Genomic DNA, 27,606 nt, shown 5'->3' with positions numbered 1-27,606 from the left:
GAAGAGAGCAAACCAAATGAACAACTTTTTTAACAGGTTTGACCACCCTAACCCACTCTCACTCTCACCTCGGAGTACTGCACCCTCCACACATCCTTCTGCTGATACCAGCATAGGAAAGACATCCCCACCCATAATAACAACAGCGCAAGTGAGCAGAGAGCTGAGGAGACTTCGTGCCAGCAAAGCAGCGGGTCCAGATGGAGTATCGCCACGACTGCTGAAGGTCTGTGCATCGGAGCTGGGGGGTCCTCTACAGCGCATCTTCAACCTGAGCCTGGAACAGGGGAGAGTCCCGAGGCTTTGGAAAACATCTTGTATCACCCCAGTCCCAAAGGTATCACGTCCTAGTGAGCTGAATGACTTTCGGCCTGTTGCTCTGACATCACATGTGATGAAGACCATGGAGAGGCTGCTGCTTCACCACCTTAGGCCACAGGTTCAACACGCCCTTGACCCTCTGCAGTTTGCATATCAGGAGAAGGTGGGAGCGGAAGATGCCATCATCTATATGCTACACCGATCCCTCTCTCACTTGGACAGAGGCAGTGGTGCTGTAAGAATTATGTTTCTAGACTTCTCTAGCGCCTTCAACACAATCCAACCTCTGCTCCTTAGGGACAAGCTGACAGAGATGGGATTAGATTCATACCTAGTGGCATGGATCGTGGACTATCTTAGACAGACCTCAGTATGTGCGTCTTGGGAACTGCACGTCTGACATTGTGGTCAGCAAAAACAGGAGCGCCACAAGGGACTGTACTTTCTCCGGTCCTGTTCAGCCTATATACATCGGACTTCCAATACAACTCGGAGTCCTGCCATGTGCAAAAGTTCGCTGATGACACTGCTATCGTGGGCTGTATCAGGAATGGGCTGGAGGAGGAGTATAGGGACCTAATCAATGACTTTGTTAAATGGTCCGACTCAAACCACCTACACCTGAACACCAGCAAAACCAAGGAGCTGGTGGTGGATTTTAGGAGGCCCAGACCCCTCATAGACCCAGTGATCATCAAAGGTGACTGTGTGCAGATGGTGCAGACCTATAAATATCTGGGAGTGCAGCTGGATGATAAATTAGACTGGACTGCCAATACTGATGCGCTGTGCAAGAAAGGACAAAGCCGGTTATACTTCCTTAGAAGGCTGGCTTCCTTCAACATCTGCAATAAGATGCTGCAGATGTTCTATCAAACAGTTGTGGCGAGCGCCCTCTTCTACGCAGTGGTGTGCTGGGGAGGCAGCATTAAGAGGAAAGACGCCTCACGCCTGGACAAACTGGTGAGGAAGGCAGGCTCTATTGTTGGCATGGAGCTGGACAGTTTAACATCTGTGGCAGAGCGAAGGGCGCTCAGCAGGCTCCTATCAATTATGGAGAATCCACTGCATCCACTAAATAATGTCATCTCCAGACAGAAGAGCAGCTTCAGCGACAGACTGCTGTCACTGTCCTGCTCCACAGACAGATTGAGGAGATCGTTCCTCCCCCAAACTATGCGACTCTTTAATTCCACCAGGGGGGGTAAACGTTAATATTTAACATTATACATAGTTATTGTCTGTTTTTTTCACCTGTATTATTATCATTCTTTAATTTAATATTATTTATTGTATCAGTATGCTGCTGCTGAAGAATGTGAATTTCCCATTGGGATTAATAAAGTATCTATCTATCCATCTATCTATCTAATAAATTCAAAACTGAAATGCACACCTGAAAGCCAAACAGTTGATATAAAGCAACAAAAAAATTACTGAAGACGATTTTTATTTAAAAAATACTAAATTTCCCGATATAGTTATTTTGCAGGCTGAATTATTGGTTTTCTGAAGAGGTTTACATTCTACTTGAAAGTAAACACAATCTTAAAAGTAAGTAACTTCCCTAACTGACTAAAGAAGGCAAACTGCCTGACACTGCAGCCTCAGGGTGGTGCTCTGCAAGTGCATCTTAATAACTATGCAGGATTTCAACGGGTACTCCAGTTTCCTCCCATTCATAATATAACAATTTGCTCTATGTGTTTTGTACAATGCTGTTTCTTTTCATCCAGTCAATGGGATTCTCTGTTCAAAAGGCCATTTTAGTAAATAAAATTACTTTTGGTAATACGTTTCAAAGAACAAAATAGTTGTTCTTTGGGCCATCTGAATAAATATAATATTTCATGAATTGTCTCCTTGCTATTACGTGTGAGAATTTCAATCATCTACAGTCTTGACAATAACATATGCGAAAGATTTGGGTATTTGTGCTAAAATTTTAAGATTTCTGGAATTTAGATTCAGTAAATAACTATGCTTACATTTTGATTGAGCTTAGTACTTTAAATTTGGGCTTATTGTTTAATGTTTTTTACTTAATGTGCAAAATACACCTGAACAATAGGCTCTTTCCTGATCCACATCTCTTAAATTCTGTGGCTGATGTCCCACTACAGGACTTAATGCAACTTCTATGGAGATCATCTACAGTTGCTCAAACCTGTTGCTTCCAAGGGTGACAAATTATATGAGTAGGACTTTCAAGGGGTGTCTGATTACATTATTCTCTCACAACTTTTCGTCACAATTTCAAATTTTGTACTGCCCCACACAACAAGAAGTACACTGGAATAAGCCAAAATCTTAGCTCATTTTCTTTTCCACTCTGTTTCAAAACAACAAACATGCACATGCATCTGTGCTGGCTCCAAAGGTGGACAAGCTTTTCCTTTTTCTGCACAGCCCTGCACCTTCCCTCCTTTCTTCCAGCTTGTAGGCATTGTCGGCACTGTACTTCTGGCTGAGTTCCCATCTGTTGTTAACTCTTGCAGACACCACACGAGCCCACCGTTATGATTAACATTACACCATGATAAAATCAAACCAGTTTACTAATTTGTTGTAGAGCACTACAACTGAGTCACTGTGGTAGTGTCACTTTCATAACCTACTGTAATGAACAGACTACAACTTGCTATGATTTCTTTTTCAAATAAAATTGATGCTTATTTAAGCTTAATTTTCCTCCATCTATTTTCCTTAGCTGTTCTGGTTCATTATTCAATGCCATTTAATGATTCCATCTAGATTTTTGTTAATGAAATGTTTTGATTAAAGCTTGACAAGCAGTCTCACCAATCTTGTCCTTGCTTGTTTTGGTTGATTATTTCACTTCCTTTAATGACTTCATGACATCCTATGCCATGGCTACTGCACTGCCTTTTGAAACAAACACCCCTTCATTTTCAACACTTTCTCCTCTTCCTGCCTTTGACTATACAGAGTTTTAAATTTTATTAATGTCTGTAATAAATATTCACGATTTTAACAGTTTGTCTTCAATGGCATTTTAACTATTTCTTCCATTAAGCACAGAAGGCTTGCAGATTCTCATGCAGTTTTATCTTTGGAAAAATCTGTGCTGTGGTGGCAACCCTGTAATTCAGTCTCTAGGACTAACCGATTATCATTAAGCCATAGGTTGGCAGCGAAAGTTACAGTAATTAAGCCAAAGGATCTGAAGGATATTTAAATGTGTGGCCATTGCTATCATTCACCTTTTTTGGACTACAAGTGATTCATTTCATCCATCAAAATAAACTATGCTTGGAGAAGCTCTGTCTTTAAGTGTCTTCTAGTTCACTTATAAGCAATGACCTTAAATTGTAATTCTCCTATGTATAGTTGAGTTCAAATGGAAAGAGACCACTGCAAAAGTGAGACACCGTTGAAGTCAGATGCCTGATTTGTCACTTGAACTAAAGGAATTCTCTAATGGCTAAGTGGTTGCTTTTCATAATCCATGTGGGTTGCTGGTACATAATTTCAAGGTAAAGTCGCCCAGACAAAGAGAATCTGGTCACATACGGATGCTTGTGTTTCAACTGTTTCCTTTTAAGCGCAGGAAGCTCACATGCCTGAGCAACTTCAAATATTAATAAATTAACTCAATTCAAGAGAGTGACTGAAATGTTATTGGAGGACTGCTTTACTAATTCTAAGCTCTGCAACAATATACGAGATGTTGACAATAAAATAATATGTTTGTTCACCTTGTCATTTCTCTTAAACATTTCATATGTTAACATTATACAAAGTTATTGTCTGTTTTTACCTGCATTATTATCAATCTTTAATATTGTTTTTTGTATCAGTATGCTGCTGCTGGAGTATGTGAATTTCCCCTTGGGATTAATAAAGTATCTATCTATCTATCTATCTAAAGAAAGGGCAAATTTTTAATCCTACTAGTCCTCCAGACTACATCAAAGCACTTCTGCCCTGGTTTGTTCTGTGGTTGGAGTTCTATCTGCATACTCTCTTCAACTTGGTGAAAAACACCTTTGTGGCTTTTCTAGCTGCAATAGCTCCCAGCAACTCTATACTATATGATAAATTTTGGAAATACTAGTGAGAAACAGGATATTTTTAAAATCATCCTTTGGTAAAGTTTTAATATGGCAATGCTATTCTCAGACATTGACTGGTGAACCATTTATTTTCTTCCTAAACTCCAGTGTTTTAGGCTTCTGCTACCCTAACATAACTCTCCCCATGGGATGCCCTATTACACCCAACAGACAACGCCTACAATTCTTCATTACAGCATCTACAGTAGCAGTCCCATCCTCCAAATCAACACCTTCTCATGGTACCCAGGACTGGAGATTGGGGAAGTGGTGAATAACACCTCACTAAAATGACCATTGAGCTTTTCTCATGTTTTTTTTCTTCAGGGAAGTTGAAGCATAGAAACAGTATAGAAACAGTCCATCAGCTAAGCCCATTTATTTGTATCCATTAAATTAACTACTACATGTAAATACATCATTGTTTATTATGGTGCTGGAGAAGGAAGATGTGTTGTATGCTGGTTGGGTGTGAATGTAAGCATTTCCCTGTACTTGGTGCAAGTGACAGTATTAATACTGCTACTTTACTCTGTCTGATCAATAATGTTTCAGATATCAGTTGTTAGTGATAAGCAGTGTACAGGTTTATCAAATAGTAGGACTTAAGCAGTCATATATGGGAAATGCATGACCACTGATCCATCTGTGACCACTGCTTTGTAGCTATACAAGATCAGAGAGAGCACTGAACAGCGTAGTGTGTAACAAATGTTCATATAAATACAGTATATGCCTACGTGCAGAACTATTCAACACCATCCACATTTTCTTTATAGACAAAGAGTTCACAAACTGATTAAGATTACTATTCTAAAAAGCAGGTCTATGAGAGTCAATTCTCTGCTACAGTGCTGACATACTCGGACTTGATAAGATACAAGGCAGAAATGATTGGAATGTCCTCCCCACCAGCAGTCTTCAAAAGGTATTTAAAGCAGACTATAGTTATGCAATCCATGAAACACATCCCAGTCCCTTCTCATGTGCTATTCCCTGAATGACAGCAAGGAAAACGGCGCACTTTGCCAACAGTTGCCAGGACTGCTTACAAATATGCTTTTGTAGCTTTGTCAGTCCAATTAACTGTCAAGGATCATACCAGACAGACTTTTTAACTTTAAACCGTACGTTTTCATGTCTATGTATTTATTCAGGTGGTGGGGTATATCTGATGCCTGTTTACATGCACTGGAGAAACTTTGCGATGTTTTCTTAATTTCCTTTAGTAATTTATTAAGTGCAGCAAACATGTAATAGATAATGCGAAAAATCTTCAAAGTTACACTTCTCTTTGTGGTTTAGTGATCTGCAATGCTGCCAGCATAAAAACTGAAATAAAAAGAATGACTCATACATCTGTAATTTGAACTGCAAGTTATCAAGTTTTAGGGATGAATGTTACAGACAGGAGCAACATTTATGCTTTAAAAAAGCCCCTCGGTGAGGTAGCATACATTTAAAAGTATCATTGTAAATCCACCGAGTTTATCATAAAGAACTTACACATCTTGATTAAAATAACAGACAGACGTTTGTGAAGCACAGCACGTAATGAACGTAAATCCCTCCCCGACGCCGTTTTATTGCATTTTACACTAATCACTACACCACAACTCCGCTATACACTTTGATGTCAGGCGGGTTTTAAACTATTAAAAGCTTTTGTGCGTTTCCCTTATACTGTCTAATTTAAAAAACAGTACTGTTGTAAGATATGTGCACATTTAAAAAAAAAAAAACAGCATTTTTGTAAGAAAGGTACACAGTCGCAAAGGGGAGAAAAAGAAGAAGGCAACGCGCAGACTGCAAGCTAAACAACATTAAAGGGCCGACTCCAGGGCGCAGACGAGCAGATGGGAGAGCACAGATTATATTTATGGCACGCATGCTGTGATCATGTGCAACCAATTATCTGACTGGAGACCTCGCCGACACCGTCCTTAAATTATGCTCAAAACTGTCTAAGGCCCGTTTAGGATTCGGATGAGTTTCTCTGTCCCGGTCGCTCTGGGACACAAGCCAGCCAGCCAGCCAGCCAGCCAGCCAGCCACAGGACAACATAAAGTTTACAGAAAACTTAAAAAAGATGAATCACCGCCTTTATAATCACTGCTAATGAAGGGGGCGTCGTTTATTTTTAATCAAGCCAAACCATACAAGAAGTCTCAAAACACCCCCCCCCCCCCCCCCCCTTTAAAAATAATAAGCCTTACCTGTTGATAGCATTCACGCAAAACGTCAATCTACCCCTCGCTCAGCTCTTAGCATCCTCCTGACGTTAGACTCCGTAATCCGATTAAAACACAATACGAAAAGATTTTTTGGTTATTGTATGGTTTAAAAACAACTCTACTTTCCCCATTCGCATCAAACACACTAAAAAAAAAAAACTCCAGTCGCACCGAAAACACGCCTCACTTCCTGTCTGCGGTGATGCGGCTAGTTTCTGATATTCCACCGCGGAACTATGCGCAGGGTTTAACGCACTCCATCAGCTTTCTTTCTGTGTTTTGCCATATTCACCGATTGTTTCCTGACAACATATTACAGCCGAACTGAAATTTTCATATTGTTTTGTGGTATTGTTATTAATAGATCGTTTACATGGCCTAGGAATTTAGTAGGACCGGCCGCTAAGCGGCATGATACACTGGGTTGGGTGTTGAGTCCATTACATCAGATAGCTGGAATGCCAGGCAGCGAAAATGCCAGGAATGGGACAGCTGGCTCGCCGGCTTCGGGGAGGAGTGAAAAATTAGCTTGTGCGCGAACATCAAGTTCCGCAATTTACACAGCGAGATGGCTGGAGCTCCTGTCAAACGTGCGGCGTGCCCTTGCGCTCACCCATTGAAAGAGTCTGACAGGTGAGACTCACGCCGGCTCATGCGCGCACCCACCTGTGTGACTGAGTAGCCGTCCGAAGATCGCTATTTCATGGAAGTTCTCAAATAACATTTTTGACAGTGCTTTGCAAAATAAAGTTACGAACAATTAATCTGTTTCATCACTCGTAATGCAGGTAATCTATTGAGAAATAATTAGCGAAAGCTCTAGTAACAGCTAGAGGCACAGCAGTGTTAGTACATTCTACGAATCTTGTGGTGTTATTGTTATTACATGATTTCTTACAGATCAACTGAGATTTTGTAAGATGTTTTACTTTACTAAACACTTATCAAAGGAAGAAGAGTCTACTGCCGCAGCAGCCACAATGTGCGATTTTCAGAATTAAACATGTTCACGAGTGTATTCAGTGACAAGACGGGTTACCGTTTTAGGATATTCACCCGATCGCATTTGTCATGCGACGCCATCCAGAACACAGGGTGGTTAAGGAGGTTTTATAGTGCTGTCTCATTTCCCTCTTATAACGAGTGAGGACATTAATTAATGTACAAACTAAAAGTGTAGACTTCCAGACTTCATTCTGCCCAGTAATTAACTGTTATCCAGTCCAGGACTGACTATGCTATGTCCTTGTTGGGGCTAGAAATTTTTAATGGATGGATAGCATATAAATTAAGTATTTTCCCAAGTGGAATAACTTATTTTACCAAAATATATAGTGATTTAATAATGTAATTAACTGAAAAAGTAAATTCCAAAAAGTAATTCTAGCCATAAAATATTGTGCAGTTAGTGGTGGTGTAATTATTGAAATGCCAAATAACGAAACATAACCAAAAATTTTAATAATTAGTTGTATTGTGACAAGCACTGGAATGAAAGACTTGGCATACTGAATTTTTTAAATGTTACAACCACAGAAGATGCCATCAAGACAACAAATGTGCAGTAAGTTCCCCTAAGATTTGTTCTTGTTGTAATCTTAATGGTTGCCCCGAGATTTCCTACCACTTTCTCTTCACATTGATTGATCTCTCCCACCGTTCTCTCTTTGCACTGATTGATCTCTATCCTCTGGCATTTCTGTACTTCTTCCATTATCCTTCAAAAGCACTGATAGGTGTATTATTATATTTATTGTTTGGCTGACACCTTATCCAAGGTGACTTACAACACTGGAGAGTTACAGTTGATTACATTTGAAGTTACTTGCTCATGGTCACAGTGTCAGTAGTGGAATTTGAACTCACAACCAGATTGTTAGAAGACCAAAGCCTTTAACAATATATCACACATAGTTGGCTCATGGTACTGTCTGTGGTATTGATTGAGATACCTGATTTGTGGGTTCTGTCTTAAAGCACCTACCTGACCTTGAGTGGTCCCTGTTTCTGTGTGAGATGTTCTCCTGCATCCCACAGATGTGTGTTTGATTAGTTGCTGACACTAAGGCCTTATATGATGACTTTTGGAGTGCACACATGAGTGTGTTCTGTTATGGACAGCCCCCAGTCTGGAGTTGGTTGCTGCCTTGGGCTGGATAGGCTCCAGCTTTTGGTGACCCGAAATTGGAACATGCAGGAATTTACAATGAACGAATAAATATGTCATGTTAACTAGTATCTTTTGAAATGCTTTTGATTTAATATTACCTGGTTGTGTCAAAGGTATTTCAATATTTGGAATCATTCATTTAATTTTTAAATAAATATCGGGTTGGATAATGGATGGGATGGATATCTTGCTTTGAATTTTGTATTCAATTGTATGGTCCACTTAATCACATTCATATGCTGTCCTCCAAGGTTTCCCTTTACCTTCCATCTTTCATTTCCAGTTTCTCCCACTCTAGTTGTTCTTCCTCCTTCCAGTCGAGCCTTGCCAACCTGTTCTCCCAGTTCCAAGTGTGCACCTGACCTGGAGGTTATTTTAAATTCCTTCTTAGGTTCGCCTTAAGTGATGCACCATAAATACTTTATGATTAAAAAATGTTCCTGTTTTAGATAAAAAGATACCAAGCTAGCACTCCCTAATATGATATGCAGTTATCTGGTTCACTGCTTTTAGCCTTCAGTATTTTTCTTTATGGATGGATCATACAGGAATAACTGTTTGCATGCATTAGTTTTGACTTCACTTAGCATTCACATAAAAAATAACCAGAAGGTGCAAGTAACCCTAAACAAATATATGGTCCTTCATCACATTTCAGGTCAACAAATAATTTTTGCAATGAGTACAATATATGGAATTTATAAAGTGTCCAATTAAAAAAAAAATTAAAACATGTTTATTTATTACTTCATAGTAAAGTATAAAAGAACACTGTTTTAGGTTCATTTACATAAAATGTAAAAGCTCCTATTGTTGTCATCATGTCTATCTGTTCTCATGAAACAAGTCCATTCCCAGAATACAGATTTCATTGAAATTTGCTATACTTATTCTTCCAGGCAATTTATTAGGAAAGTTCCATATTTGCTGTGATATCTTGAATAGAGTGTGCTGTATACATTTTTAAAATGTCAAAAGCTGCCATTTAAAACATGTTGGTGAATTTTAATAATTGTCTATTTTATGACAGACAGTGATATTTTTTGTGATCTCAACTACTTATTAATTTACTTTTTGAAATTTACCTTGAGAGAGATGATTTCAGCTTGTATATTTTGTATATTTTCTTCTTTTACATATTAGACAGCTGCTTCTGGTGATAAAACCAATTTCCGATTCAAGTTATCTCTGAAACTAATGGCATTTGTTGTTTGGGGGGTTTCCAGGGCTGATCTCAGGCATGTAGCCCTAGATCTTTAAGAGCCCTTGCCCACAAGTGTTCAATACATGTATTCCTATAGCCCCTTGTAGAGACCAGCCCTGGCCAGTGGCCTCTTAAGTGCTGTTGAGAGTGCGAGAACTCCAAGGGGGAACTGGTCGTTAGGGAGCTCCTAATAAGTGCTGAAGATAGTGACTCCCCAGACTGAAACGCCTGCAGAGTCGCATGCATGGCCAGGAACTCACTGTCACTAATGCCATTTGTGCTTGTATGAGAGATTTCAGCATAGAGTTTACCTTTCCATATAAACTGCAATCATCTAAACACAACCCCCGGGGGCGCGCTTCACACTAGCCACTTTGCGTCTCTGCCGCTCGCGTTGTGAAGAGGGGGGACTGAACTCACGCTAAGGAGATGCAGACGAATCAGCTGTTGGCTTGCAGCTGCTGCTACCAAGCTGCGTGATCTGCATGTTACGCTGCGTGTCGATCATTTAAAAACCTGTACAGCAGCTGTCCTTTTGTCTCACTACCTTGTTTCCCGGGACGTTAAAGTGTCTCAGAGAAATTGTTTGTAAGTACACAGTGCATCCGGCGCCGCCGTGAGTGGCAGCCTTTTCAGCAGCTCCGTGTATGACTGTATATGTATGTGTACTTTTCTACTTTTATTTTTCTATTTTTATTTATTGATCACTCCTACCACTTTATTTTATGTGGATTCCTTCCCTGGACACACTTACTTTTACAACGTGGGCATGGATTTTAACACGCCGAGACTCGCCTATTCAAGTACTCAAATTCGGGCGCTGAGAACAAATGCCAGTGCCGGTGTGGTTCCCTATTTACCCGACGAGGTAAGAAGGCGATATCGTGGCAGCAGAGCCGGCACTAAGCTAAAAAAGAAGCGGCTTGCGAGAAAGTGGCGTTTCAAGCCTTCGGTGCCTTCTGTGATTCTGGGGAATGTAAACTCAATCTCAAATAAGATCGACGAACTGGCTGCGCTGGTGAAAAATGTAAGGACCTACAGAGAATGCAGTTTGTTGTGTTTTTGCGAAACCTGGCTAAATAACACCATCCCAGATGCCAACGTGGAGCTACCCGGGTTTAGCACAGTTAGAGCGGACAGAGATGCAAGTACCTGTGGTAAGCACAAAGGAGGAGGACTCGCTCTCTATGTTAATACACGGTGGTGTCACTCTGGACATGTTAACGTCAAAATCTCCACTTGCTGCAGGGATATCGAACTGTTGGCCGTAAGTTTACGTCCCTACTATTTGCCCAGAGAGTTTGGACACGTCATTGTTGTTATTGTATACATTCCTCCTCGGGCAGACGTGGAGTCAGCGAGTGACATCATCCATTCCGCTGTTGCTAAGTTACAAACGCAGCACCCTGAGGCGCTTGTGCTAATTGCTGGAGACTTTAACCATGTGACGCTGGAAAAAACATTACCTGCATTCTCCCAGTATGTGCACTGTAACACCCGGGGAAATAAGACTATTGATTTACTTTATGCAAACGTTAAAGATGCATACAGCGCCACCCCGCTGCCTGCGCTTGGGAAAGCAGATCATAACCTGGTTCTGCTTCAGCCTCACTATAAACCAAAAGTTAGAGTCCTACCTGTAACCACACGATCATTCAGGAAGTGGACTCCGGAGGCTGAGAATATTCTGAGAGAATGTTTTGGAACTACAGACTGGGATATCCTGCAGGGATCTCATAGTGAGAACATTGAGGAAGTTGTTGACTGCACTACTGACTACATCAACTTCTGTATGGACATTGTAGTTCCAGTAAGAACAGTACGCTGCTATGCTAACAACAAGCCATGGATTACAAGTGACATCAAGGGCCTTTTGAATCAGAAGAAAAGGGCTTTTAAAGACGGTGATCAGCATGAGCTCAAGCGCGTGCAGAAGGAACTCCGAGTCCAACTCAGGGCGGCGAAGGAGCAGTACAGGAGTAAGCTGGAGCAGAAGTTGCAGAATAACAGCATGAAGGAAGTGTGGGATGGGATGAAGATCATCACTGGCTGCAGCTCGAAGCGGGGTACCACCATTGAGAGAGACGTGAAGAGAGCAAACCAAATGAACAACTTTTTTAACAGGTTTGACCACCCTAACCCACTCTCACTCTCACCTCGGAGTACTGCACCCTCCACACATCCTTCTGCTGATACCAGCATAGGAAAGACATCCCCACCCATAATTACAACAGCGCAAGTGAGCAGAGAGCTGAGGAGACTTCGTGCCAGCAAAGCAGCGGGTCCAGATGGAGTATCGCCACGACTGCTGAAGGTCTGTGCATTGGAGCTGGGGGGTCCTCTACAGCGCATCTTCAACCTGAGCCTGGAACAGGGGAGAGTCCCGAGGCTTTGGAAAACATCTTGTATCACCCCAGTCCCAAAGGTATCACGTCCTAGTGAGCTGAATGACTTTCGGCCTGTTGCTCTGACATCACATGTGATGAAGACCATGGAGAGGCTGCTGCTTCACCACCTTAGGCCACAGGTTCAACACGCCCTTGACCCTCTGCAGTTTGCATATCAGGAGAAGGTGGGAGCGGAAGATGCCATCATCTATATGCTACACCGATCCCTCTCTCACTTGGACAGAGGCAGTGGTGCTGTAAGAATTATGTTTCTAGACTTCTCTAGCGCCTTCAACACAATCCAACCTCTGCTCCTTAGGGACAAGCTGACAGAGATGGGATTAGATTTATACCTAGTGGCATGGATCGTGGACTATCTTAAAGACAGACCTCAGTATGTGCGTCTTGGGAACTGCACGTCTGACATTGTGGTCAGCAACACAGGAGCGCCACAAGGGACTGTACTTTCTCCGGTCCTGTTCAGCCTATATACATCGGACTTCCAATACAACTCGGAGTCCTGCCATGTGCAAAAGTTCGCTGATGACACTGCTATCGTGGGCTGTATCAGGAATGGGCTGGAGGAGGAGTATAGGGACCTAATCAATGACTTTGTTAAATGGTCCGACTCAAACCACCTACACCTGAACACCAGCAAAACCAAGGAGCTGGTGGTGGATTTTAGGAGGCCCAGACCCCTCATAGACCCAGTGATCATCAAAGGTGACTGTGTGCAGATGGTGCAGACCTATAAATATCTGGGAGTGCAGCTGGATGATAAATTAGACTGGACTGCCAATACTGATGCGCTGTGCAAGAAAGGACAAAGCCGGTTATACTTCCTTAGAAGGCTGGCTTCCTTCAACATCTGCAATAAGATGCTGCAGATGTTCTATCAAACAGTTGTGGTGAGCGCCCTCTTCTACGCAGTGGTGTGCTGGGGAGGCAGCATTAAGAGGAAAGACGCCTCACGCCTGGACAAACTGGTGAGGAAGGCAGGCTCTATTGTTGGCATGGAGCTGGACAGTTTAACATCTGTGGCAGAGCGAAGGGCGCTCAGCAGGCTCCTATCAATTATGGAGAATCCACTGCATCCACTAAATAATGTCATCTCCAGACAGAAGAGCAGCTTCAGTGACAGACTGCTGTCACTGTCCTGCTCCACAGACAGATTGAGGAGATCGTTCCTCCCCCAAACTATGCGACTCTTTAATTCCACCAGGGGGGGTAAACGTTAATATTTAACATTATACATAGTTATTGTCTGTTTTTTTCACCTGTATTATTATCATTCTTTAATTTAATATTATTTATTGTATCAGTATGCTGCTGCTGAAGAATGTGAATTTCCCATTGGGATTAATAAAGTATCTATCTATCTATCTATCTATCTATCTATCTATCTATCTATCTATCTATCTATCTATGTGAATTTCCCATTGGGATTAATAAAGTATCTATCTATCTATCTATCTATCTATCTATCTATCTATCTATCTATCTATCTATCTATCTATCTATCTATCTAAGTAGGGCGTGACTTCAAAGTGTCACCCCGAGATGATCATGCCTTGACCCAAAATATTTTTATATAATATATATATATATATATATATATATATATATATATATATATATATATATATATATATATATATATATATATATATATATATCAATCAAAAAGCCATTAATAACATGTAGTTTATGTACTTCATTAATACACCCATCAGTCTATTCTTCCAAACCTGCTTATGCAGAGCAGCATGGTCACAGGTCCACTAATGGATGTACCAGTAATTACATTTTATACTCACTGACGTATTGTAACTTCTTCTTCTTCTTCTTTCGGCTGCTCCCGTTAGGGGTTGCCACAGCAGATCACCTTCTTCCATATCTTCATGTCCTCGTCATCTTGCTCTGTTACACCCATCACCTGCATGTCCTCTCTCACCACATTCATAAACCTTCTCTTAGGCCTTCCTCTTTTGCTCTTGCCTGAATTATTTAATAAACAAAAATGTGATGCCCTTTATCTTTGACTAAATAAATAAAACATTAAAAATGATGGAACTCACTAAACAGTTTAAGTAAGTCCCAGAACACACCTGAATGTTTTGCCATTGTTCTTTGCATGCCCTATTTGGACATAGCATGTATGTTTGAAAAAAATAAGCATGGCTTTTCTTCTTTTGCTGCCAAGTTAAAGTAAGAAGTAGGATCAATGGAAACTGCAGCATGAGTAATTTTTTTTTACCACTTCAAAAGCATTTTGTATTTATAGTACTCCAGTGAAAAAGATAGGCATGTATGATTAAATGATACAGGACATGCCAGTGTATTGTGATTCATGTTATCAGGTGCTGAATAGTCAATAAAACTGCTGAGCTGAATTTTTTTTGTTTTAAATTGCACTTGGATTCATTCCTAGTAATGTGTTTCATGTTTACTTTAGCTTAATATGCCCTAGTAAACCATTTCTTCTTATCATATCAAAGCAGCATATATAGGAGAACAGGACAATTTAAATGTGAGGCATAATGCTCATGACCTGCATATCAATTACCAGAATTAAACCATTTCACATACTCATTTAGCTATGCTTTATACATTCTGTATTTTTTTACCTAAAATGCATCAGTTTGATTCAAAATATATTTTATGACAATGTAAAATGAAAACCTGTCATGAAATGTGGAACATTTAAGAGAGGAACATGGAGGGTCCTCATTAGAATTTTAAACAAGTGTCTGTCTTACATTTTTCTGTCATAACTATTATCTTATCTCAGTTTTTTTTAAATAACTTATAGTTGGGTAGGGTCACACCAAAGACCCATTAGTAAATAGAAGCCGACACATTTTTTGGGTGTTGTAGAAGTAACTGTTTCTTCACCATGACAGCTGAAGGATGTCATGACAAACATGGTGAGCTGTAAAAAGAGCTGTTAGCAATGGAGACATTTCTGTTAGAATTACTCTGCTACAATGTCCCATCTGAAACACTAGCTATTAGAAAAGTTTTTTTTTAAGTTTAGTATTTTTTCATAAATTTAAATCTGCTATTTATATTTTTGAGAACAACATAACTGTGTTTTTATCATTGCTAATTTAACATCAGGTAAAAGTAAAAAAGTAAAAAGCCTTATGAGGGATTCCTTTCAGCTTAGTTCTATTCACATATATATATAGTACAGATATGGTATATTTAAAACTTATAACATGTCATGTAATGCAAAAACATCAAGTAATATATACATAGTACATTATTTAGATATTTAAAATATGTATGTACATACTGTAAGTGTGTTCCACAATGCAGTGGCAGTCCGATCCTACTGAGACAAGTTTGGCTACCCTAAATTGAATTAAGCAGGTCAGAAAATGGACTGCTGAATGGATAGACAGAGTTGAGTGTCAGCCAGTTTTCAGTACACTGACTTTTTTTCTAGTGAAAAATACTGTATAGTTCTTTTATAGCCATGCCCGTTATTTATAGCTGATTAAAAAGGCTGGTTCTGTCCTGGGTGTCAGACTGGAGAACCTGGTGGAGGTGTCTGAGAGGAGAATGCTGAAAAAGCTTCTCGGTATCATGGACAACCCCTCTCACCCCATGCACGCCTCCTTGATGGGTCATCAGAGCACACACAGCAAAAGACTCATTGCCTCCAAATGCAGAACCGAATGCCACAGGAAATCCTTTCTACCTGTGGCAATAAGACTGTATAACTCTTCCTCATTCTGTAGGTGATCTTTTTCAGAATTTTTGTCATTAGGTGTCATTTGTTTTTTTTTTTTTTATTTACTCATCTGTATGTTACTGAATGTTTGTTTCATCCCATCATCACATGCTGCTATCTCATTTACTCATGGCACAAACACTAAGTCACTTTTCGTAACCACTTGCACTAATAATCTGTTGTTTTATTATATCTGTTATAGTTTTAGTTATAGTTGTTTGTTGCTTTGCACAAATTAGTTATACAGTTATAATACAAACTATTAGAGTTATTTGTTACTTTGTTTAGAGTTGTTATTCTGTTTGCACTATTACTATTGTTCTTTTTAAACTCTTGACTACCTTATCTTTATTCCTTTTGTTGCACTGAGCATGTAAATGACAAAAGAATTTCCCTCGGGATAAATAAAGTTCTTATCTTATCTTATTTCTCCAAAATCTCCTTGTTAGATTTTTTTTTAAATATCACATTGGGCGACAGTCCTACTTCTTGAGTGGATGTGTTGCTATGGGCTTTTATTTCTACCACTGGTCTACTGCTGCATGCACATGAAGTACTCATTTTGATTGACTGGTCAATCTGTATAACCACCCTCACTAAAGGTCATGAGCTCTGGGTAGTGACTGAGTGAGATCACGAGTACAAGCAACCAAAATGAGGATCCTCATTAGGGTTGTTTATTTATGTTTGTAGTTGTGATACAGTGAGAACTCCAGTAACACTGGAGGACTTCAGAGTAGAACCACTGCTTCTTCTTGATCAAGAGGAGCCAGTTGAGGTGGATCCAGCATGTAGGAGCTAGAGAGTGCCTGGGAATGTCCCACAAGCATTGCCTGGGATAGGTGGCCTGGTCTGTTTAGCAAAGTGTGTTGCCACCACTACTCTCATCTGGATAAGCAGAATGAAAGTGAAAATGAAAGTATTTATCTTTTGTTTGACAAATTGTTTAGATTTTTCTTCAAGCTACATTGTGCCCGGTCAAAGGTGTTTTCAGTTATTATTCTTTATTTGTTAAAGGCTTCTACCAATGATGACATCTAAAATTAGAATAGGTACAATATATTAAAGTGTTTGGCAAGGCGGTAGTTATGAGTCAATGTCCAAGTACTGTATAACAGATATCTACTATATAGACTACATGGAAAAAGACAGAAGTATGAATTATATAAAGAGACAAGCTCAAACCAAACAAATGAAAGGGTGAATAAATATCTTCATAAAAAGCTTTGCTTGAAAGGCAACTTCAACTTGAAGGTATTTTTTCCTATAAACAAGTGATTTCAGCGACAAGTTGAAAAAATGGTTTTACAATTTGATGGATTAATTATAAAGCCTCCCATATATGCAGTTGGTTGCTCTTGAACATTGTTAGAATTTACTTGGGCTATTTTTATTTTCTGTGGAATTACTTTGTTATATTGTGCTTGTCCCTCTGAATACACCTCACATTGTCTCTATAAAAAGATGTGGCTTTCTGTGCATGCAGTAATTTAATAGGTATGCGCCGATTCACATAGGGAATCAATTTCTTTCTCTAACATTATTAATAATGGTGAGGGAAATATAAGAGTTCTGGTTTCTACCATAATAAACTTTTGCAACCTTCCAATTGTTTTCATCAATTTCACCCTCATATCAAAATAATTTGACAGTTATTTTCTAAAGAAAGTTCAGTCTATGTATCAACAGCTTAGACTATCCTGCAACTTAACTCTACATGGTCATTATCTTTGAAATTAAGGGCTGAGGTCAGGACTGAGTACAAATTTGGTATGCTCGCTCCAGTTGACACAATCTTCATTTGTGAGCTTATGGAAAAATAACTGCCCAGTGTGCCCTGTGTTTGCTGCTTTAGCCAAGTCTTGCATTTATATTTTGTGTGCTTGAACAGCAGATGTTGTTAATAGGTCTTTTTTTTCAGGTATTAGGCCCACTGACTGTTAAGTGGCTGCTATCATGCCAGTCTAGCAAAAAGCAAGGTCTTGATCGAGATAGTTCTGCTAATTATGGGCCAATTTCCAACCTTCCGTTTTTGGATAAAGTACTGGAGTGTACTGTTGCCTCACAGTTAATTCCCTTCTTTTGAACCATATCAGTCTGGTTTTAGGACTAAGCATGGCGCCGAGATGGCCTTGGTGAAGGTTGTGAGTGATCTTCTTACAACTGCTGGTAATGATAACTCTTCTACTCCTGGATCTTTCAGTGGCTTTTGACAGCATGCTATTTTGTGCTCATTCAATGTCTTGAGTCTTATTTAGGACTCACATATACAGCTTTATGACACAGCTGAGTGATCTAATGTAGAGTTGATTTGATAACTCTCAGACACCTGCTTGCACTAACTGTTGTCTATGACATTCCTAAAAGGGCAATACCGTGAAGATTTAGTGCTGAAAGAAGATCTTGCCTGAAGAGCAGGGCACCTTACAAAAATGTAATGGCAAAATTAGTCCACTTTATACCTTGTAAAGATTATCTTACCATAAAATGTAGTATGTTTTCATTATTACAAGGCCTTAGAATGCGGGAGAGCATTCTAACAGCAAGAGAGGTTTACACAATAAGGATGTAATTTCATCCTTCAGATTGCATTTTGTCTGTTTGTCAGTTACATAAAAAATGGCCGAACTGATTAAAACATGTATCAGTCCAAATGGGATGATTTGCTTGCATAGTACTTTTGCTACAACTTAAAATCTAGACCTTAAAGCCTTTCAAAGATTGTGTTGAGAAATGGAGTTGTAATCGGGGCCAAAGTCAAATGTGCATTATTACACCAAAATGGTTCAGCCAATGGTGATAAATTTGGCATATTGTTTAGGTTCGGCTCCACTTACCATGAAGGCTACATTCCTCATTAGTGATTCAATTACCCATTATACAAATATACCTGTCAACATCGGGTGCTTTGGCTAGCATATATATATGCAATCCTAGAGGGCTCTGCTCGCCAATCCCGGGCAAGCGATACATGCTTGCCACTTCACGGCTCTGCCGCTCACATATGGGGAAGTAGATATAAAATTTAAACAGATTTTTTTTTATGGGAATTGTTACATATATATGCATAATAAACCTAACTATTTTACATTACAGCGAGTAATTAACCATAGTAAAAAATAGTAAAATGTAATAAATTGAAAGAAAATTATGCTTCATGTTGCGTTAGAGGTATTCGTTGTGTTATACGTTTTCGTTCTGTTTGGCTTTGAAATTAACACGCAAATACTTTTTAAACTTACACTTTTACTGTAAAACTTCAGTAAAAACAATTTTTTGAATCACTTTTCGACAATATCGCACTGAATTTTGATTCTGTGTTTGGAGTTACATCGTGACAACGCAACGTATAACTGCCTGTGAGTGAAAATCGTTTCTTTCTCTCTACTAAATAAACCGACTTTTTTGATTGTTTTTCCCTGTGATTTGTTAATTGTCATAGCAAAAGCTATTCTAATGGGAAACTGTAAACGTTTTCATACTAATGGCATATCAAGATCTCCTTTGATGTCTAATATTATTCGTGGAAGATGTATTACATTAACTTTGTTGCCTGTTAAAATTTTACATGTCAGAGTTGTTCGACCAATTTTGAATAAAACTAATCTTGTCCTTTTGCATAGCCCATCACTCATACATAAATTATGCAATAACATTATGATATATCTTTCTTTCAACAGTAATTCGGGCAGTGGAAGACCGGATGGTGTTAAGATATTCTACGGGATATTGTAAGTTGATGTTTTCATCTTACGCACCATCACCTCCAACTGTTTCAGCATAGTCTATTGATACGCATGTAACCAATTTGCCGTGTAACCGGTCAACAATTTTCGCATTAATTTGTTTGACTTCATCATTTCTCGGTGCTAGGATTGCCCGTTTACGAATTTCTTCTGTTGATAACCCTTCAGGATGAAATTCTTCAATAAGATTTGGACATAAAAAGTCTTTTTTTATTGGGAACTTAAAGTGAGGAAAATGTAAACATTTATAAGAGATGAGAGCGCAGGAACTGTGTCTGTCAAAAGCATTCACATGAATGAGAGGTGAGAGGACCGTGTGCATGGGCTGTTAACCGTACATGGTTGAGAGGAGGGTGGGACTTGTAAAAATCTTTTGGCAATAGTCTCGTCTTGTCTCAAGATTTTCTTTTATAATAGAGATATATAGTGGATTCAGAAAGTATTCTGACCCCTTCACTTTCTGCACAATTTATTGTGTTGTAGGTTTAAGGGATAAAGTTGCCCATCACTCTACACAAATAAACAGCTCAGATCCAGGCATGTATAAAAAGCCTAATAAAAAGCCTGGCAGTGTTGCATTGTTTGCCTGCCAAGATAAATTAGAACTATTGATAGTCAATAAAATACCAGTCATGATTGCTGTATATTGATTATTGATGTTTCAGGGTTGAATATCAGTGTACACAAAGATCAGCAGTACCTGTGCCAGGTAACACTTTCAGTTCTCATAAACTTTATTTGTTCTATGTGTACAGACAGTAGTCTGTGTTCAGTGCCTTGATGTGATGTGCAGTCGCTCTCTTTGATTTGTGTACTAGACAGTAACCGCCGTGCTGTCAGTGATGGCACATACTTTTGAAAATGTGACTCATACTGTAGTTGTGACAGTGCTTGTAGAAACACGTGAAATGAAGCCGTGCACCCATCTAACAAGTCCACAAAGAACTTTAACAGCTAGAGGTAATTGTTTTTGGTATTAAGTATGAGATCTACAAGTACTGTAAGTGAACTTTACAACAGTCACACTGGAGAACTTGCTGCTTTCACTTTAGATGTCAAAAGTTAAATTGCATTCTATCATTGAATTAACATCACTAGGGCATGACATGTAACGTTTAGAAGATGACTTTCACATGCAATCTTGTTACCTAGAATATTATCAAAGAAATCCTTTAGTCATTGCTTCTGTGTTTGATGTACTAAATTTTAAATGGTGTTCACTGTGGGCTATGTAGTTTGTGGTGTGTCTGAAATTCTCCTAAGACCACAAATAAGCATGTTAGAAAATATATGGAATAAAAAAAGATCATATTTTATACATTATTATATCTTTGGTTTTTTTTTTTATTTTATGCACATTTTGTAATGAAGTTTCTTTTCAAAACTGTTAATAATTGTAAAGGTTTCTGTTTTCTTATATTCCAGCAATTTACAGTATGAACACAGCCAGACCCCAGCATTCCTGGGAAGCTCAGCCTGCCAATTTTCCATTTGAAGAATTACATTGGTGAAACTGGAAATTGCAACAGCACGTGGGTGTTGTCCAACTTCCATGAAATTTGGCACGAATAATGCTTATGGAAACCGCTGTAGAAATATTCAGTGTTACAGTAAAAGACCTGGTCTATGTCAATTTAAGAAAAAAAAATTCTTACTTGAAGTTAGTGAGAGTGGTGAGTGTATAAAACTTTATTTCCCACAAATCACACCTGGAGAACTGTTGCAATGGCTAATGAAGTTAGAGATGAATCATTTATTAACACGTGTGAGTGTAGTCTTCTATACAAGATGTTAAAGAGTGAACTGTATAGTTGACATATTCTATACAACATGTGCACCACATCTATGGGGACTGAAGAGACACCCCCTTGCAGACTTGGAAATGCATCATCAAGAAGGAGAAGTAACAGGAAAGGCAGGAAGAAGACGACAAGTGGCAGAACAAAGTGTACAGTATATTTTCCTTTTAAAATGAACCAGTCTAACAATAGTGTTTTGCTTTGTGCTTTTTTTCTTCTTAAAATGAAACAGATATTCTGTTTTGCAAAATGTGTGCAATCTCAAGTTACAGATCAATACTCAGTAACATTTTTGGCTTGAAAAATTGGCATATTCTGTAAATGTTAGAGGACTTCTTCATTCACCTATGGACCTGTGTATCCATTAGTCCACTTGTAAGCTGCACAAATAATGTATTTTTACATTTTATAAAAAACGCTTCACTTCCTAGCACAATTATATGTGGCCAATTAATATATACAATTGTGAAGAAATGACTTTGACTTAAATTCCAAACCAATATCCTTTAATCTGTAATGCACTATAAAACGCTTACACTGGTATACTGTAACATTTGATAAATTTTAAAAGCACTGCTAAATAAATAACCATACATTCATTAATTATCGGACCCACTTAATTCAATATAGGAGAATACAGAGGCAGAAGCCCACACCAGTGCCATTAGTCATTACAAGGAACCAGCCCTACATCGGGTGATTTTTTTTAAGTAAATGTATATTTTCATAATCAAATGTAATTACATAATATAATCTTTGGAAAAAAAACTATAAGAATAATATCAGAATAAGGTTTATTTTAATAACAGCAAAAATATATAGGCAGTTTAACATTCTTCCACATATAAATTTCCAGCATCTAACAGTAGCTCTTGAACCTTTCATAATTAGCATGATAAAAGTCACATTTCAAAATTAATGTACTGTAGTCAAGCTTTGTAAGTAGTTATTACTTCTTTCAATGACGTAGAACATCTGTTGTTTATAGCTCTTATGAGTAATAAAAGAGTCTGACTATTTCTCCACTTGACACTGGGTTGTCATTTGATGGATCTTCCAAGAATTGTCAATCAAGCCCGACTCCATATCTGTTATAACGGCAGTGAGGGGCAGAATTGTCAATCAAGCCCGACTCCATATCTGTTATAACGGCAGTGAGGGGCAATCAAAGCACTCCCTAAATGAACACCCAAATTCGACATAAAGTAGCCAAGTACTTCGCATAATACCGTCAGGGCCGTGTGACAGCAGCAATTACACGTCCGTAATTACATTATTAATAAATATACTGTGCCTATAAAACGTATTCGTCCCCTTCAGAGAGTTTTCATTTTTTATTGTTGAATCACAGGGGATTTAATTTGGCTTTTGACTTTGACAATTAAAAGGGGTGAATACGTATGTGATTAATTATGTTGCATTTTATATTTGTAATTAATTTACAGCACTTCAGTGGTCTGTTTTCAGTTTGACTTTTATTTAGGAGTCTTTTTTCTCTTAATCATTATCAAAAAAGCCAAGTGAAATCCACAGTGATTAATGTTGGATAACCAAAAACATGTGAAAACTTCAAACGAAGTGAATATTTGTATAGGCAATTTATCTACTAACAAAAATATACATGTTTAAATTCACAAACTCAAACTCTAAATTATTTAACAGGGCTCTGATGAAATTTCCAAAGACTCGTTTTTATCAGATATAAACAATGATTCTGCTAAACTTTGCTCCAGAACTTCAACATCCTTTAGGTTTCCTGAAGCATCAACATCAATTTCGTCTTGTGCAGTGTTTTTTTCAAGTGTCAGAGTGACATCTTCTTCTCTTTGGAATTCTTCTTGGAGGATTTCAGGTTCTTGGTTATTAAATTGATCTGAATTTCCTTCAGGTAATTTAGTTGAAAAACTCTCCTTTACATATAAATGGGGTGAACTGGAAACATTTGTTTCTTCAGTCTGTAAGCTTAAGCTATGATCTTCTTCAAGACCAAAGTCTAAATGTGCAGTCTTCTTTGAAAAGCCTTGGGTCTCTGTAGTTTTTAAGACACTGGCACTGATGCCAAGATCTTCTCGAAGCACATCTATCAGGTGATGCATTTTATCCTTTTAAAAAGAAATGAATAAAAAGATAATGAAATTTTACTGTTATTAATGAAAGGAAAGATATAAATGACACTGACATTGAGAGGTTGCCAATATTTTACAAACTTTGATGGGAACAATTATGTGTTGCAGTTCTGTGTGAACAAGGCTCCCATTTTCATAACTTGCTTGTCAGCTCACTTCTAAGCATGGAACTGCCCAAGATCCAAAGCGTGCAACCTCATCTGTTAAACATGGTGCTGGCGGTGTTATGACTTAGGGATGTAATGCTGCCACAGGTACTGGCACACTTCTCTTCATTGATGATGTGACTGGTGAGGACAGCTGCACAATGAATTCTGATTTGTTTAGAAACACTTCATCTGCTGAAGTTCCAGTAAATGCCTCCAAACTCATTGGATAGCACTTCATCCTACAACAAAATAATGATTCCCAACATATGCTAAGCAAAATACAGGAGTTTTTCCAAAGCTAAAAAAAAAACATAAAACTTTTGAATGGCCAGGCCAGTAACCTGATTTAAATCCGATTGAACATGCCTTTCATATGCTGTAGAGAAAATTAAAGGGGAAAAGCCCACGGAACAAGCAGAAACTGAAGATGGCTGCATTAGGGGCTTGACAGAGCATCACCAGAGAAGATACTCAGCACCTGAATCACAGACTTCAAGGAATCATTGCATGCAACAAAGAACTTAATATGACAGTGTTGATATACAGTGGGTACGGAAAGTATTCAGACCCCCTTCAATTTTTCACTCTTTGTCATATTGCAGCCATTTGCTAAAATCATTTAAATTAATTTTTTTCCTCATTAATGTACACACAGCACCCCATATTGACAGACAAAAAAAGAATTTTTGAAATTGTTGCAGATTTATTAAAAAAGAAAAACTGAAATATCACATGGTCCTAAGTATTCAGACCCTTTGCTCAGTTTTTAGTAGAAGCACCCTTTTGAGCTAATACAGCCATGAGTCTTCTTGGGAAAGATGCAACAAGTTTTTCACACCTGGATTTGGGGATCCTCTGCCATTCCTCCTTGCAGATCCTCTCCAGTTCTGTCAGGTTGGATGGTAAACATTGGTGGACAGCCATTTTTAGGTCTCTCCAGAGATGCTCAATTGGGTTTAAGTCAGGGCTCTGGCTGGGCCATTCAAGAACAGTCACAGAGTTGTTGTGAAGCCACTCCTTCATTATTTTAGCTGTGTGTTTAGGGTCATTGTCTTGTTGGAAGGTAAACCTTCGGTCCAGTCTGAGGTCCTTAGTACTCTGGAGAAGGTTTTTGTCCAGGATATCCCTGTACTTGGCCGCATTCATCTTTCCCTCGATTGCAACCAGTCGTCCTGTCCCTGCAGCTGAAAAACACCCCCACAGCATGATGCTGCCACCGCCATGCTTCACTGTGGGGACTGTATTGGACAAGTGATGAGCAGTGCCAGGTTGTCTCCACACATACCGCTTAGAATTAAGGCCAAAAAGTTCTATCATGGTCTCATCAGACCAGAGAATCTTATTTCTCACCATCTCAGAGTCCTTCAGGTGTCTTTTAGCAAACTCCATGTAGGACCTCAGACTGGGCCAAAGGTTTACCTTCCAACAAGACAATGACTCTAAGCACACAGCTAAAATAACGAAGGAGCGGCTTCACAACAACTCTGTGACTGTTCTTGAATGGCCCAGCCAGAGCCCTGACTTAAACCCAATTGAGCATCTCTGGAGAGACCTAAAAATGGCTGTCCACCAACGTTTACCATCCAACCTGACAGAACTGGAGAGGATCTGCAAGGAGGAATGGCAGAGGATCCCCAAATCCAGGTGTGAAAAACTTGTTGCATCTTTCCCAAGAAGACTCATGGCTGTATTAGCTCAAAAGGGTGCTTCTACTAAATACTGAGCTAAATACTTTAGGACCATGTGATATTTCAGTTTTTCTTTTTTAATAAATCTGCAACAATTTCAAAAATTCTTTTTTTTGTCTGTCAATATGGGGTGCTGTGTGTACATTAATGAGGGAAAAAATTAATTTATATGATTTTAGCAAATGGCTGCAATATGACAAAGAGTGAAAAATTGAAGGGGGTCTGAATACTTTCCGTACCCACTGTACCTGCCATTGCTATGTCCCAAACGTTATGATGCCCTGAAATGGGGGAGGCCATGTACCAAAAGTTCTACGATGTCTACGTGGTGTGACTGGAATGAATGCTAATACCCTTAAATGAAAGTCTGCAATGTGCATTTTAATCACGTCTGAACTGTTTCATTTGTAATTTTAAACTCTGTAGCAGAGGGGTAAATCAAGGAAAAATGTGTCTTTGTCCCAAACATTACGGAGGGCACTATATATAAATTCTGGACCAGAACCAATGACAGGTCTTTCAGACTGTGTCAAATGAATATCTTAACACATCTTTTAAACCTATAAAAGCAGGCTGCCACAGGGGCAACAAGATTTTTTCAAATTTATGTTTGAAGTCATCGGCTTACTTTTCTGGATGGTACTTTTGTAGGTGATTGATTAAATTCATTGCAAGATGTTTGTTGAACATGTTTTCCATACTGCTGTTTTTGTTGGTGGTGATCATGTCAGAAATGGCTTCACAGAGAACATTTTAATCCTGCAAAGTGTCCAGTAAATCAAAGCAAATCAAAACATTAAATCAATTATGCACCCCTGTTCAGTGGCATATGATTTAAGTGTCATCATATCCGTTGTGCACATAGAAATAAATGTGATATCTGATAATAATGTGAATAAATTATTCTTAGACTGTTAATGACTGCTTCTGATGTGTTTTTTTGTATTTCTGTTTAATCAATCCATACATTGTTGGGAGGTGGGAGTTAAGTGTAGGATATGCAGAGGAGCCTGCACCTAAGTACCACTGCACCATTTTTTAAACCTCAATGTTATTAGTTACCTGCCTATTTTAGTAACGCATTCCATTCATCCATTTTTTAAACCCACTTTATCCAGAGCATTGTTGCAGGGTAGCTGGAGCCAATCCCAGGAAGCAGTCCATCACAGGGTGAACACGCGCACCACACGCACACACTAGAGACAGATTTAGCTTCATCAAGCTACCTAAGCTGCAGAAGGTATTTTTCATGATGCCACCATACATGTTTCATTCATTTCACTTTGTTTAGCAAATATGTTTCAGGAAAAAAGTGAGATGCCATGGTGAGCAATGTGATATTACTTTTAGTAACATGCAAATCCACTTGGATCTTACAAAGTCAAATTTTACAAGTAAGTTAGTGGACCAGCATAACAGCATATAATTAGACATGTGTTTCAGCTTTGAATATTTATAGCTGTAAAGGCATTCTGTATAGCTTGAACAGATGCTTCTGGGGAAAAAAATACACTTGCCAACATGAACAAATATAAATTGCTGAGAGTGTAGAAATTTGGACAGATAAAGTACTGTTTTCAGAGTGGGTGAAAATGTCAAGCAAAATATCATTCTAGTACAAAAAGAGAACACAGCACAGCTTTACTCACTTCATCTAGTCGATGTTTATTCTGTTCAACATGTCTGTGAAATACACGCTCCAAAACCCTAAGGGGAAATATTAGAAATTTCTTGAGCCATTTTTTATGCTGTGTCATTTTCATTTTAGATCAGCTTTTCTTCCTGACTTCAGTTACTTAAGAATTAAAGATTATTACTCATTTTGGTTATTTCATATTTTTACTCTCTTAATTAAATACATTTAAAAATTTCCTTAAACTGTAAACACTGAAATACACATTTATACTTAAGAGGTAAAAAACAATACATTATGCATAACAAATTAGGTTCGGCTTCTCGGGTGGTTT

At 38.7% G+C, this 27,606-nt stretch overlaps 2 protein-coding genes across 3 annotated transcripts in view; both read right to left on the bottom strand.

The window, feature by feature from the left end:
• ptpn21 (protein tyrosine phosphatase non-receptor type 21) overlaps window positions 1-6,837 on the bottom strand; it is a 94,421-nt gene extending 87,584 nt beyond the window's left edge. Inside the window, exon 1 of one of the 2 annotated variants that reach the window (XM_051919884.1) lies at window positions 6,614-6,837. The gene's annotated coding sequence lies outside the window, so the exon portion shown is untranslated. The remainder of the gene's footprint in view (window positions 1-6,613) is intronic. The other variant, XM_028822266.2, reaches the window with a different exon arrangement.
• Window positions 6,838-22,453: 15,616 nt separating this feature from the next.
• Window positions 22,454-27,606, bottom strand: part of spata7 (spermatogenesis associated 7) — a 40,339-nt gene continuing 35,186 nt past the window's right edge. The window contains exons 10-11 of the mRNA XM_028821389.2: window positions 27,289-27,346; window positions 22,454-23,778 (exon numbers count right to left, since the gene is read on the bottom strand). Coding sequence (XP_028677222.2) covers window positions 23,332-23,778; window positions 27,289-27,346 — 505 coding nt within the window. The 3' untranslated portion in view covers window positions 22,454-23,331. The remainder of the gene's footprint in view (window positions 23,779-27,288; window positions 27,347-27,606) is intronic.

The sequence above is a fragment of the Erpetoichthys calabaricus genome, chromosome 16 (genome assembly GCF_900747795.2).
Source record: "Erpetoichthys calabaricus chromosome 16, fErpCal1.3, whole genome shotgun sequence".
Taxonomy (NCBI): domain Eukaryota; kingdom Metazoa; phylum Chordata; class Cladistia; order Polypteriformes; family Polypteridae; genus Erpetoichthys; species Erpetoichthys calabaricus.
Note: the sequence above shows the minus strand (reverse complement) of the source record. Positions and strands in the feature narration are given on the sequence as shown.